Here is a 14,675-nt window from a genome sequence, read left to right on the forward strand (position 1 = left end):
GGACCCTAAACTCATCCCTGTGGCCGTTCCTCCACCGCTCAGAAGTGGTTTTATTGCTGTTGATACTGGTTTTTTCCAAAGCTTTAAGCAACCTCTGTTTTTCTGTTTTGGTCATTTGTTTCATAATTTAAAAGCTTTTCCCTTACCAGCCATTTTTAAATGGTTTTGGGTAGCTTTTGCTACATTTTACAGCTGCACAGCCCCGGGGCTCAGTTACGAAGCCTTGCTGATTTAGTTGAAGAACGTGTGCTTGACCACATCTGTTTCTGCGTTAACTTACGTCTTCAGGCCTCTGCTGGAAAGGAGAAAACTCTAAGTGCCAGTCCCTCCCCCTCCCCTGCCTGGGTTTGACATAGGTTTTAACGTTCGCGCGAACAGGAAAGGAATATTTAAAATTGTGACAAACTAAATCAGTGTGAAGCAAATAGGAAGAGTCGTAGCACAGTTACTCGAACAACTTCCAGGGGATGAGCCCGTTCTTCTAAAAGAAGTCATCCGTGAGTTTGTAACCCACCCAAAACTCTCAGCGTTTATCTTACAATTTTATCCCTGAGTCTCAGAGAGATGACCCTGAGCCAACGTGAGACTGAGCGTGCCTCATTCTACAAAATCCCCCACTCCGACCTTCTTAGAAGTTACCCTCTTGCTTTTTAAGATGGGCGCTGGAAGTATCTTGATTGTCTTTACCTCTGAAGTTGTGCCACTTCGGAGACGTGGGTTCTGTCCCCCATTTGCTCAGCCCCCCTCGCCGGGGTCGTGCTGCATCCCCCGGGGCTTGGGAAGCCGCGTTTGCGGCTCCTCTTGGTAGGAATGACTCTCCTTCTGCTGGATTTGTCTTCCTGAGAAAGGGGGATACTGCTGCTCGGCTTCAGAAAGGCTGATGGTGCTCGTTTCTCAGTCATTAGATTAAAACAAATACTAAGTAGAAATTTTCTATAAAAATAGAGCTCGCTTCCTTAGGAATTTGCTTCAGTGGGGATTGTGAGATATTCTCTCTGCTGATTTAGATGACAAAAATAGCTCTGCCCTATGTCTGCAAACAGTCAGAAATGTGAGCCTGGAAAAGAAATCTAGCCGCTAACTCCTCAGCCCTACAGCTTGAATAAACCAGTCGGAAACAAAATGAATTACAAAAGCAGCTGAAAAACTGAACTTCCCTATAAATACAACGTTCTCTCCTCGGAAGTCTGAAAATACTCCGGCTTTTTAGCATGACCCAAAGCGTACCGTATCCAAGCTTTTTTGGCCTAAAAGCAAGGAGCGAGTTCCAAAGCAGAAGAGTCCTGGCAGCGCTGTGCCTTCTCCGTGGGGCTCTCCCGCTGCCGAAATTGCCCCGAGTCGGGAGGGACCCTGCGAGCGAGCGAGTCCCAGGCCACAGAGGTCCTGTCTTTATTGCAAGGTTAGGTCATCGAAAGAACATGACCTCACATTCATCTTTACACATGACCTAGCAGTCACCATTTGCTTTCAGCGCCGTCAGCTGATGATGCTCGGTGGTCAGCGTGTCGGAACCCAGCACGACTCAACCGGGCGGCGACGGCTGCCTCCGGGGACGGGTTTCCTTCGAGCAGGAACTTGGATTCGAGTGCTTGATACAATGATATGCGGTGCCTGCTTCCTTGGAGGCTGCATGCCCTTTGGCTGTGGTTTTTATCTCTGTTTACTATAGAAATAGCTTTAATAGATTATGCTGTGTCATTCAGTTCCCTGCCAGAACGCGTGTTAAAGACAAAACAGAAAGCGTGCAAGTGCAATGGAGTAGCTGTAGTTTTTATGGCATGAGCAAGGCCATTATACGTTACGTGAGGCAATGAGGATCTGAGGATTTTAGATCAAATTTAGCCGCTTTATCTGGAGACTTAAGAAAAGAGAAAAATGTGCTTTTACTGATATTGCCAATCAGGGAGCTGCCAGGTGGCCGGTTAACAATCCAGATGTGCCGCAGAAGATGCAGCGTCAGCAGCGGCTGTTCCTCAAGTGAAGCAGAGGAGTGCTTTCCAGGGCACAGCCACGAGCCCGGCGAGCGCCGGCGGTTTCCTCCTGGCTACGGGCGTCAGTCGGGCACGGGAGATGTGACAAAAGGGCCATCCTGGGGTAGGGAATGCCAAATCAGAAAGGGATGTGAGCTTAGGAAAATTGCAGAGAAGGAGGAGGGGAACGCGATGAAATCGAAAGAACAGTTGGCTACTGAAAACGCAGAAGCCTGGGAACGGCATCCTGGCTTCGAATCGGGCACGTTCACAAAGGTCCACGGAGTTGAGGGGCTAATTTAGAGACGGTTGAGACCAAAGGCTGGGTGAGTCATGGAAATGGGTTGTAGCACCTTCCCCTGTTGTCACTAGCTGGAATCCCTGTCTGTCACGCTGCTGTCAGCCCAGCTCCTGCTGGGAACTGCATCATCGCTGGCGCGAGACCCGTGTCGCGTGCCTCGAGGGGCCAGAGCTTGGGACGGAGGTGCTGGGGGCCCAGGCTTCCTGCTGACCCCTGGAGCGCACCAGGAATGATCTGGGGGAAGGGAATAACCTCTCTCTACCGCAAACAAAGCTGTCTGGGCACGCTCCTGCGTGGGAATTCGGGAGAAGGGACCGAAGGGATCGGCACGGGAGCCTGGGCAGGCAGCTGGCGGGGTTGAGCTCGCACCTTTGCCATCAGGAGGAAGCGGAACTCAGCTCAGGTCACGTCACGCGTTTTCTCACTCGTAACAAAGCGCAACACAGACCCTGGCGCTGAGTCAGTCCTAGAGCTAGAAGAAATGCAGGTTCCTACTGCAAATCAAAGCTAATCCTTGCTGCTGAGAGACTACGAGGTGTGGGGCCAGCACGGCAGAGCTGTCCTGCTGCAGAGCAAACCGTCCCTCTCACCTGCACCGCGTTTCGGGTCTCTGCTGGGATGCAGCTGGGGGCAAAGGCAGGTGAGCAGAGTTTGCTGCTTTCTACTTCAGCAGCTGGGGTGGATCTGCTTCTCAGAGCCTGGCTTGCCCTCCCAAGGACGGGTATTTATCCTGGTTTTTCCCCCATGTGCTACTCTGCTGCTCAGAGTCTCTGCAGCGGTGCCCACTGGCCCTTCATCTCTCCTAAGCGTGGGTTGTGGGGAACAGCCCTGCTCCTGGTTGCCCAAAACCTCATGGGCTTACCCCTTCAAGGTACAAACGCCAAGGCAGAAAAAGGCCTGAAAAACCACAGAGGGAAACTGCGTTTCCACGCACCCTGCAAGGAGGCAAGCACGTTGCTAGAGATGGCTCCGGAAGAGTCAATCCGAGATGATTTCATTGGAGAGATGGTGCTGTGGGGAATGAAACTAATCCTGTAATGATGAGAGAAGCTGGACCTTTGTGGGCTGCCAACAGCAGTGGGGAAGCACCGGCTACGATGGCTTGCTATTTATGAAAACATCTGGAGATAAGCAGCTTATTTTTAGGCAGAGTGGTAGCTGGCTATTCCAGCAGGCTCAAGCGATGATGATAAGGACTTGGCATGTGAAGAGCAGAGTAAGACATCTCATCTTATCTTGCACCACCACTTTTCTCCTCGCTTTCCCCCTCGCAGCAGAAAGCACTGCCGATTGCTTTAGGAGGATTCACATAAAAATCCTTTGAAACAGCCATCAGATTTCTTTCCTTCCTTTCTCTGCTTTCCAGAGTGATGCTCTTCTCTCTTAACTTTCAGGCACGCAGCAGCTGAAAGCCTTTGGCTTGGAAGACACGCGCGGACATGGCGTTTTGAGTATCGGCAGCCCTGGCTCTGGTTTGGCTGAGAAGCTGCTGAACTGATTTCTATGCCGGAGGTAGATTTTGCTACTTGCTGGGCTGGTTATAATGATTCAAGCGCGTGCTCTGGATGTAGCTGATGTTATTCCCGTCGTGTATTAATATCAGTAAGAATAGAAATCTATCATAAAATCATATTCTGCAAAAGCGGTGTTAATTACCTTGGTTTCTGTGTTGAAATTTTGCATTTGCAAGCCTCGCCATCTGCATTGCAGCCATTACATGTGGGAAGTATGGAATGCGTCTTATCAGACACAGAGCGTGCACAGTAAAGGACATCCAAAGGTTATGTTGTCATCATGTCAAATGGGTCTGTTTATTCTGAGTGCTGGAGAAGCAGAGCTTAATCAGAGCATCAGCCATATGCAGATTTGAAATTAGATTTTACAATAACCACCTGTCTGCTGTTTCGAATCCATCATGTTCTTTGGGTTAGAGCTGTGTTAGCTTAGCGAATGTATTTTCTGGGAGAACGTAATCTAAAAGCCTTCATGAAACAGTGTAAAAGGCACTTAAATGCATGTATATGTATGAGTGTGCAAGGGAAGCACATCTATCTTACCGCTTGGTACCACCGTCTGCTGCTACAGCATGGGAAATCATTCCCTGTAAAAATCAATAGTATTAGTGACACCCCCCCCCCCCGTAAAACTTAATTCTTTTGCCCTTCTTTTTTGGGTTTGTAATGCTTATGTGTGTCAGCCAAAAAAAAGTTGGTGACAATTGATGCAACATTGGATCTCCCTTTCTCAATCCTAAACGTTTTTAATGAAGTAACAAACATGCACATAACGTATGTATAGTGAGGCATGCCATAGTTTTTGTGACTCACAGCATTCTGCCTTTAAGGAGTCAAAAAAAATCTGTTTGAAAAGTTTAAGCCTCTCTTCACTACGTTGTAACATGTAAAAAAAAAAAAATTTCCATGTGTTCACTTATTGCAAGCTGCATCAAGGCGGTGGTGAGTCAAGATGAAAAGAGCAACGATATTCAAAGTAAAGGCTGACATTTTAAACACTGGCACTTGGAAAGAAGTGGAATTAAAAAGAATTGCAGAGCAAAAATTGACAAACAACTTGTACCACAGTTTAATCATATGCTCAAAACTGCTTGAAACAAGTACGTACTACTTTTTTGGTTTTTTTTTTTTTTCCTTGCTTATCTCCACTGTGGTAATTATTTTTCTAAAGCAGTAGCTGCTATCCCTGGGGAAAAAGAGAATTTATTTTTTAACTTGGAGCATGGCCCTTCCCACAGAAGTCAACGGGAGTTTTTCGTTGAATTCAGGGAGAACTGAAAAGGGCCGTTACGTGAGATCAGTAATGCAAGAGCTTCCCAAAGCCGTCCAGAGGCTCCCTCCTCGCCGCACGGCGCAGCACTGACCCGTGGCTTCAGCCTGGCCGGCGTCTGAAGCTGTAGTATCCCGTTCCCCAGAGCAGGAGATGTTTTTACCGTTCACCACAGTAAACTGAGGTGTAACGGGGCCGGTGTGAGTCAGGGAAGCGCCCTGTAGCACTCAACTGCTGACCGTCCAGCCGGGCTGAGCTGTACCCTGCTGCCTCCCTGCCTTTGCTCAGGGTTTAGTGTACATCCACGTGCCAGCAGTGTATTCGGAGACTTTTCCTCCGAAGCTGAGGGCAGGAGCCTTCATTTGCAGCAGCACGTAGGGGAGCCTGTAATTTGTGTGGTACCAAGGTGGTGCTCAAGAGGAGCAGCCCCAAATCTCCACCTTTCCTCTGCTTTCCCTTGCCAAGAGTTTGACCTCAAAGAAGACCACTTTCCTACCCGAGCTCGCCAGGTTCCGACCACCCGCTCGGTGGGATTTGCTGGAGAGGCTCCCATCGCCGGACCGCATCCCTCCCACCCTGCCTCTGGCAAGGACCCGATACGTCGGCACAGGGACGTGGAGCCAAGCAAGGCGACGCTCGGTGCGGTCTGTGGGATAAAAGCTCGCTCCTTACTCCTGCTCCTCACCTTGGCTTGAGAGGATGCGAGTGCGTACGTTTTCACTTTGTTCATAAACCCGCCACATCCCTGTTGAAACTCTGCTGTGCTTACGGCGGCTTCTCTTACAGCGAGCTTTGGGGGACAGCGCTGCTCTAAAAACTGCTTTATCAGACAAGGCCACCGCTCTCAGCCCCGCTCCATCCCTACGAGCCCCTGCTTCTACCGCCACCTCCCGCCGGGCCGGGCCGCCCCCGGCTGCGTTCCCCGGGGCCCGGGGGGGGGGGTTCCAGCCCTGAATTTCCGCGCCGGGCCCTCTGGAGGTCAGTGTTTGCCCGCGCTGCAGCCGACCTGTTGCTCCCGCCGCGCCGCGGACGTTCCGCGGGCAGGAGCCTGCGCCAGCCCCCTCGGAGCGCAAACCCCACGCGCGTTTTACCGAGCCGAGGGGGGCGGCGGGGCTCCCGGCCCCCCGCGGTGCCTGCGCGGCCGCGGAACACCGGCGGAGCCGCTCCTGGCCCGCGGGGCGCTGCAGCCGCGCCCTCCCCGCCCGCCCCCCGCCCGGGGCGGTGCCGTGCCGTGCCGTGCCGTGGCGCAGCGGGCGCGGGTGGAGCGGAGCGGAGCAGCGCGGCGGGAGGCGCCGTGCGCGCCCCGCGGAAGATGGCGTACATCCAGGTGGGTGCGGAGCGGCGGCGCTGCGGGACCCCGGCAGGATCCGCGTCCCGGGGGGGGGTGTTGTTGTCTGGGGCGTGAGTGGGGGGACCCCCTGCTCCGTCTGCGGGACGGGTGCCGGTGCCCCCCCGTGCTCCTTGCCCGGTGCGGGTGCGCAACTTCGGGTTAAGTTCTGGGCAGGAGTTCCCGGCGAGGGGGGCAGGCGGGGCCGGGGCAGGAGCGGGGCTTGCAGCCCGCTGTGCGGGGGGCGCCGGGCAGCCCCCAGCCCTCTCCCCTCTCTGCCGGGGGCAGCGGGGTGCCCCCGGGGGGGTGCGAGCCGCACAAGGACTTCTTGCGGGGAGGAGGAGGAGGAGGATGCTCAACCCCGCGGGCGGACTGAGATGCGCTGGGGACCGAGTCGGCCCCTCCAGGCTGGGCAGAGCCCGGCGGGGTGGGGGGCACGGCTGGGTGGGGGGCACGGCCAGCCCCAGCCTTGGGCATCCTGGCTGGGATCCGCCGGCGGTGCGGGGCGGAGCGGGGTTTGGGGCTGATTTAAATCCTGAGCGATTTTCCCCTCCGGCCCTGCAGTTCCCTGCCTGTTTTCCAGCCGTGGCTCCGAAGGCTGCCGCCCAGTTTTAAGATAAACCCGAGCGGAGCATTTCCAGCTGCGCGGGGGGGGTCCGGCGCTGGGGCGTTGATACAGACACCCCTATCAGCGCCACCCGTGACCCCCCCGTCCCGCGGGGTCGCGTCCACCTCCAGCCACCCGCCGTGCCCCCGCGGCCCCCCTCCCACTCGGGGCAGAGCCGCCGCGGCGCCGGGTGGGCGGGAGCTGGCTGGAGCCACCCGTGGGTGAACCCCGGGAGGTGGCTGCGGCCGGGTGGGTGCAGGGCTCCTGGGGACCCCGAGTGGGGCCGGGCAGGCTCACCGGCTGTGCCACTGTCAGGGCCCCCCGTGTGCGAGGTGGGGGTACCCGGGTGGGGATGAGGGCAGAGGGGTGACCCTGTTATTCCCACGCTGTGGTGTTGGTCAGGTTGGGGTGGTGGGAGGCCACCCACGGGTGCGTGTCTGGGGGGACCCCACTGTCCCTAGGCTGTGGTGGGGCTTGTGAGCCTTCCCTGGGGGTGTAACTGCAGGGGCACAACGTGGTCCATCACCAGTGGGGACCCCACCCTGCTGCAGCATCCCCGGGGCCACTGCCATGGCAGGTTGTTGTAGCTGGTCCCTTCACCTGCCTGTGACCAGCGGCTGTGCCGCTTTGGGGCGGGGGGCCCTCGCCGTGGGCCTGGGCAGACTGGGGGTGCTGGTGCGAGGCGGGGATGTAGCCCTGCCCTGAATCCAGACGAGGGGATGCGCCTGGGACAGCCGTGCTCGGCCCACGATGAGGGTTCGCTCCCGGCTGGGGGGCTCCCAGCTGGGTTGTCCTCCGCTCCTCAGCTTGGGGCGACACGGCAGGGCGTGACGGTGTCTCCCTGACCCCGGGGGGCCAAGCCCTTCTCCTTGGGGTGCTGAGCGCGTTGCAGCAGCTTTGCTCCCTGGGATCCCCCAGCGCCTGCTGCTGTCGCATCCTTCCCTAAACCTCCGCCCTTCCCCAGCGCCGACCCTGCGCCCGCTGTGAGCGAGGTGGATGCGCACAGCTGGTCGTGTTTGCTCTGCTTTTATAGGTCCCTGCCTTTAAGCCCTGTACGGCCCTGGTTACTTGTTTACCTCTTCTGCACTCTAATGCTTAGTTCGTGTTTCTGTCCTCCCGTTTCCTGGTGGAGATTTGTGGGTGATCACGGAGGCGCTTTATTGTGGTGCCCGGGGGACCGCTGCGTGTTCGTGGGGCTGGTTTCGTGTCACCAGGAGGGCTGTTTGACACGAGCCTACCGCGCGTCCCTGCGGGCCATTTGGAAATGCCACTTCCTTCGCACAGCACGTGCTACGGCGTTCGATCGTGTGGCACGCATCCAGCCGCTTCATTCTAGAGCAGTTTAAATGTTCTCGTTGCAGCTTTGCTAAACCACTGTAGCTTTGGCTGCCGTGCTTTGGCTGCAACTTTGTGTTAATAAGGAATGATAAAGCCCTTTAAGCCATGTAGGATTTTCTTAAACAGTTGGTCCACGGGTATCTGGTAACCGCTGTCTCGTCACATCGCACTGCAGCATTTCCAGTCTCTTGCTTTGTGTTTCTACCAAGTGACGGCCTTTTCTCCAAGCACTGGTTTCCACGAAGTTTGAAAGGGCGGCTTGTGCTGAAACGCCGTCCGGGGGAGAGGTCTTGGAACTAAAGGCAACTTCTGTGTCCCGGCTTCTTTACAAAAGGCTGCTCTTGGCCCTTACACGAACGTAGAGCTAGAAACCAATTTCTGTGTGTGGAAGAGTAAAGTGTTTGGGGGTTTTGTGTAGTTTGGTTTTGGGTGATTTGTTTTGGTTTTTAGGGATTCCCTCTATGGAAAGACAGCCAGGACAATTAGGAAACTCTTAGGCGTGAAAGTGATAGGAAAGACGTTTCAGCAGGCATCTGAAATGCTGCGAAATCTCCAGGTATCGATGAAGTGGGTCAAGTATAATATTCCAAGGGTGGCTTTGGGAGTAAACCACTGTCTGGTGATGATTTCTTCCTTTGCTCTAGATTTCCTCCGTGACTTGGAGGAAGTGGCTGCAGTGCGGATTTTCGAACTGGAGTCTGTGACTCAAGTTTTAAGCGCTTAACTTCTATTTTTTTGTATTCTTCAAGTCACATCTGAGGATGAGGACGAAGGTGCCCAGCTGCCTCAAGTGATGGGTACATAATGGAGAGTATTCTGAGTCTGTGCCCCTTCCTAGAAACGGTGCTTTTAACAAGTTGGCACTGAAACTGCGTTTATATGGGCTGATTCTGGAGGAAAGCCTTTTTTTCCATTGTGGCATCTTAACTGGAAAATTTGGATGCGGTTTGCTGTCAGCAGCAAGTGGTTGCTGCAATTAGAGACAGGTTATTAAAGAAAAGAAAAGAAAAGAAAAGAAGTGGTTGCATGTGATACCCTGTTAGCGAGGGGCAGTGGGCAGGATTTCATACTCCAGCATTGGGAATTTTGCTCCTGGGGAAGGAGGAGCAGAGGGAGCTTGGTGGGGAGGGACTGGAAGCAGCAGAAGCTGATGCCTGGTCAGGAGACCTCTCCTTCCTCTGACATTTTCAAGGTACCGTCTTGCCAGAAATTCAAGCTCATCCCAGGCCGGGGCATGTCACGGCAGAAAATTTGAAGTTATTTGAGCATTGGTAACCTGTTTTTGTCTTTTTCATTTTGCTCCCCTTTGCTTCATCCTGGATGTCTAAAAGGACAGTTGGAGCCAATAAATGAGGTGAGTTAATCTGATGATTCACTCTCCACTGTCTTCTCGCTCCATCCTGAGGGGATTGTCTCGTATTTTCTGACTCTTTACTGATGTCCTAGATATAAGTAATGCACTGCATTTTGGGCTGGTAACTTTATTTTTTGTGTGTGTGTGCAATGTTCAGATTTTGTTTATGGAAAAAACCATGTGTTTTACTGGAGGGGGAAAAAAAAAAAGTTCCTGCGGAGTCTTCTCTGCAGATCCGCGTTCCTCAGGGGAAACCCCGTGCGTGGTGTGATAGTGCCCTTGTATCTGCACGCTCGTGAATACTGCAAATGTCTCAAGTATTTTGGGGGGATATCTACGGAGAAAATCTCCCATGCTTTATTTCTAAAGCTTCTTAGGAACATTTCAAGGTCATACACAATCGGAAAGCGATTTGACCCTGGATGCGTACCTGCTGTGCTCCTGCAGCTGCGTGTCTCCCCTCCGTGACTACGGAGCGATGCCCTTTATTAGCAGTGCCCTTGCGCTGCTTAATGAGCCGCCTTATGAACCGCAGAGGGTGGAGCTGGCGCGGGTGGGAAATGGGCTGAGGGTTGGCTTTCTGCTCCTCCTGAAGCAAGCAGAGCTTCGGAGTGGCGGGATGGCGTGGAAGTGGGGCGGCGGGCTGGTGCTCACACCCCGTGGTTGTAACAGCGGAGGAGCACCGTTACGGGTGATACTGCCACCGCGGAAACCTAAGAAATGAAATACTTTTCTGGGTCAAGTAACTTCTTTTTTAAAAAACCCCAACAAATTGTCGAAGGCTCTTCATTAAATTAATCATCGCAGCAGAGGGGAGGCACGCGGATCGTGTGCTTTTGCTAATCCGTTTTAGTGGCGAGCTTGTTGGGCTGTAATGCTGCGTGTGGATGGATCCTACAAATCCTGTGTGCTGATACATCTACAGGGACAAAGAGTGTTCACATTGTGGTGTTAATTAAATAGACCCATGCCGGCTTAAATCCGAGCTTTCACTTACCTTCTGTTTTTAATTCCTTCCGTTGAACAGTTGCCGATGTATTAGTTTGTTGATGTGCGTGAAAGAAAAAGCATGTTTGGGCTCTAGCGTATCGCTGTGCCATAGCGTTTTGTAAATCACCCTCTCGCCAACCTACATAATAATACATTGCTACTAGAGGGAAAATACCTGCGGTGAATGCTTATTTTCCTGCCTTGTTATGGCATCAGTGAAGTTGGGCTGGTAACTGCATAGCACTTGTCTGTTGATATAGATGGAATAAATACAGTTCTTAATGCTCTGTTGCAGAAGCACCAACATAAATACAGCTGAATGTTATTTCTCAATAGCTATTGATGGGTTGTAATCTTGTACTTTGGTTTCCAATGGCTTCAGGGTCTGCTCGCTAGGATCTCGGATCTCTTGCTGTGCCGGTGGACTTGTAGAAATTGTTGTCAGAAGTGTTTCGACTGTAGCTGTTGTCAAACAAATGAAGATGAAGTTGAAATCCTGGGACCTTTTCCTGCTCAAACTCCAGCCTGGCTGTAAGTTTAGATGCACAATTTCATAGCTTTAACCGAGGAGCAGGGCTGTTCAGCTGCGATGAGAGTATTGATACGCAATGGCGATAGGACGTTCAGAGGATGCCGCGCGGGAAGGAGGAACCTTCTGCTGAGGGTGGGAACACGGGCTGGGTGAAAAAGGGCAGCCCTGTAAGCTCAAATGCTAAGGTTAGTCTTTGTAAAACACTTGTCTGATGAGTAAGACAGAAGTTATTTTGTAAGCTGGCGTAGCGAGCTGATAACTGGTTCAGTTGTGCACCCCGTTCTAAAGCTGCTTTTCATCTCCAGTCCTGTTTCCTCTTCAGACGGACCAGCCCTGTGGAGCGCTTCAACGTAGCTGAAATGCTGATGAGGTGGTTTCGAAACATTTTCCTATCCTAGCGTGAAGGTGGTTATCTCATAGGCAGAGGAAAGGCATACCTCGTGCGTGCTCAAGAGGGGAAATTCATCTAAAGTTTCGTTTAGCAAGATCTCCTGCGCCATCTTAGTACCCTTCAAGATTCCCTCTTGAATCATTAAAAACCAGCGGCGATGCCGGGTTTTTTCTGGGGCTTTGATTGGTGTTTTTGCAAATCCCTTACAAAGAAAGTCAGTGAAACCTTCCCTGTTTTATTCCCCCTCGTTTGGGAATTTGCAGCACAGAGGGGACCCTGTGGAGGCGTTAATGAAACCAAGAAGGGAGCGGAGGTCTTTTAGCGTCTGCTCTGCCGCCTGGGCTGTCGTCTGTGAGAGCAGGTCGTTTGATGGACGCGGCTTCGGTGTGTCCAGTCGCTGTGGCACAGGAGATGCCTATTTAGCGCATCATACGATGCTCAGAAGTTGGTACCCAGGCACTGAGACAGTTAATTGTATCTACTCCTGCGAGTGCCTACTGTTACTCTGCGTCAGGTCTGGAAGGTCCATGTCTTGGTGCTGCAGGAAATAAATTGTCTCATGTTTAAATTGCAGTCTTGTCTATATGCTCTTCTGAATCCGGGTAGAATAGGATGGTAATTAATACTGAAGCAATAAAAATAGAGATGTTCAAGATGTGTTTGAGTGGTTTTTAAATGTGGAGCAGCATATTTAAGAGTCTGATATATGCCTAGAAATGGATTCACCTGCAATTAATGGGAAATGGAAACAAAATCAATGCTAAATAGGAAAGCGTTGCGCACAGGAGAACACAGTGATGAGGTTGCAATATTGGACGTAGAACGATTGCTGCAGGAGCAATTACATACTTGGGAACAAGTAGCTGGGCTCGTTGTGAGAGGATGCTTCGGAGTTCCTTGGGTGCGCTGAGGAGCAGAAGGGACATCCTGTGTGTTTGGGGGCGTGGGGTGATTGTCCCACGGTGTAGGTTTTGTCTGCTGGATCCATCTGGCTGGCCAAAGGGGCGTTGTAAGCACTGAAGCGCTGTTCTTCGTTTGATCTCAAAACTCGGATGTGTGGTGACTTTGCAGATGAGCTGGACTTTGCCACAGGCAGAGAACATGGAGACCTTTGGACTCGTGAAATGCTCTCTCCAGCCCGTGTTGTTTTCCCCCAGTCCTGCTCCATCTGAAAGCCTCTACGGTCAACTTATCGGAATGGCCTTACGCAGGGGACAGTGCGCTCTGGGGGATGGGGGGGAAAAAGCCCAGTTCTTCAACCGTGTTGCACTTTATGCTGCACCTACTCGTGCTAGCAGCTCTGGGTAGGTCCCAGGACCCCAGCCCAGGTCATGCATCCACCTCTCCTTCCAGCTTCAGGCAGTCTGGTGCAGTTAGGGTCTCCCTGTTGTGCTCTAGTGCTGAGAGAAGGCGAGTTCCCAGAGGCGGTGCCCGAGAGGGGCAGCAGGCATCCAAGAAGAGGACACGCAAGCGAAGTAGCCTTGCTTTGCGAGGAGACGTGGGTGCTCAGGGTCGCTGAAGTCACCATCTCCTCTGGCGCTGTTGCGAATCCTGTGGTCTCTAAGGACGCCTGTGAACACGTTGATGTGGAAGCTGAAGATCAGGCTTTGCTTGCTTGGAAAGGCTGATGGCTCCTCTTCCTGACCTGGGGTGGACCCAGGGTGGTGCCGGGGAAGATGGTGATGCTTTCAGCTTCCAGGCTGACTTGGTTGGAAAAACGGTGAGGGAACCCAGAAATGAGTTGGGCAAGGAGGACACAGAGAGCAGAGGAGAGGGGATGCGAGGGGGAGGAAGCGAGCCTGCAGAGGAACGAGGCTGTGGAGGACGAAAAGAGAGTAGAAGGCAGGAGACAGAAACGGTGATTTTGTTTGCTGATCAATAGGAGGGCTACGCTTTTTGTGTGTGCAGGTTTAAGGTGGAAACAATCCCGTGCAGCTCAGAATTCAGAAGCCAAAGGAGGTTTCTGTTTTCACCGTGTTGATCTTATACTCTTAAATCTCCACATGCGTTTTTGGAGGTCGTAACCAATGTCTGGAGTTAGATGTGTGAGCAGAGTAAGGGTTTGGAATTGGTCTCAGAATAAGGTGTTTAATGGGGATGTTTTTAAGTGCTCAGAGATCTGCTTATGGCAATTGACCCCTTGTCCTTTTTTTTTTTTTTATTTTATTTTTGAAAAGGGGAGGTTTTGGATTCAGTGGAAACCCCTAAAATGAAAGACTGATTGGACACCACCATATTCTGCATGTAGATGCGTGCGTTGAATTTGGGAACAAATCAATTTATTGTATTCCCTGCTCGTAACCTGAAAGTATTTTAAAAACACATCCAGGTTTTCAGCCGAGATCTTTCCCCCTTCTTCGTGGGCCCAGGACACTGGTATAATGCAGAATGCAACGTGCTCCTTCCTCACCTCCCCACCCAGTCCCCGGGGGAAAACCGCTTTTATGGTTTTCATCGGCCTACCAGCAAACATCCGGATGGCCGTGCTTAATAATCCATCCTTTAGGTTTTGCCCGTAGGTTTTCCCTTTGGCAGCTCTGAGACACCTCAACATCCTGGAAATTCAGGAAGGGATGTTAAAGCTGCAGGTTTAAGCCCTTCCTCTTGGGAGACTGTGGATTTTTCTCACTTTCTGATAATTTATTTTTTTTTCTTACAGTGGCAACTTAGGAAAAAAAAATTCGTGCTGAATTGAGTCTAATTGTATTGACCTGAATGCACGGTGGCTTCTTGTTATGCCACGAGGAGCGCTTGCACCTTGGTCTTTGTAGCGCTGGGCTGTGAGCGAGGGTGTCTGTCGGCGCTGCCTGTTGCGGAATATTGTGCCTAAACCCCAAAGATAAACGGTGCGCGGTCTGTGAGACTGAACTGAAATCAGGACGCGACTCCTCTTCCCAAAGGTTCGGATTAAACAGAAACAGAGCTGCTTTAACCAGAGCCAAAGTTTATTTGAGGAAAAATTATTGTGGCTCAGTAGCAATTTCCTTACTAAAGGTCATCTGTATGTTATTAACTCACTATTACGTTTACCCGTTGTAGAACATCCTTAATGCCTCTCTTCCTGATTCCCTTTTCACCCTG

At 52.2% G+C, this 14,675-nt stretch overlaps 1 protein-coding gene across 1 annotated transcript in view; it reads left to right on the forward strand.

Moving 5' to 3' along the window:
- The first annotated feature begins 6,239 nt into the window (after nt 1-6,239).
- SYT17 (synaptotagmin 17) overlaps nt 6,240-14,675 on the forward strand; it is a 38,862-nt gene continuing 30,426 nt past the window's right edge. The window contains exons 1-3 of the mRNA XM_054842503.1: nt 6,240-6,382; nt 9,664-9,681; nt 11,054-11,202. Of these exons, the coding sequence (XP_054698478.1) occupies nt 6,368-6,382; nt 9,664-9,681; nt 11,054-11,202 (182 nt within the window). The 5' untranslated portion in view covers nt 6,240-6,367. The remainder of the gene's footprint in view (nt 6,383-9,663; nt 9,682-11,053; nt 11,203-14,675) is intronic.

Source organism: Grus americana, chromosome 15 (genome assembly GCF_028858705.1).
Source record: "Grus americana isolate bGruAme1 chromosome 15, bGruAme1.mat, whole genome shotgun sequence".
NCBI lineage: Eukaryota > Metazoa > Chordata > Aves > Gruiformes > Gruidae > Grus > Grus americana.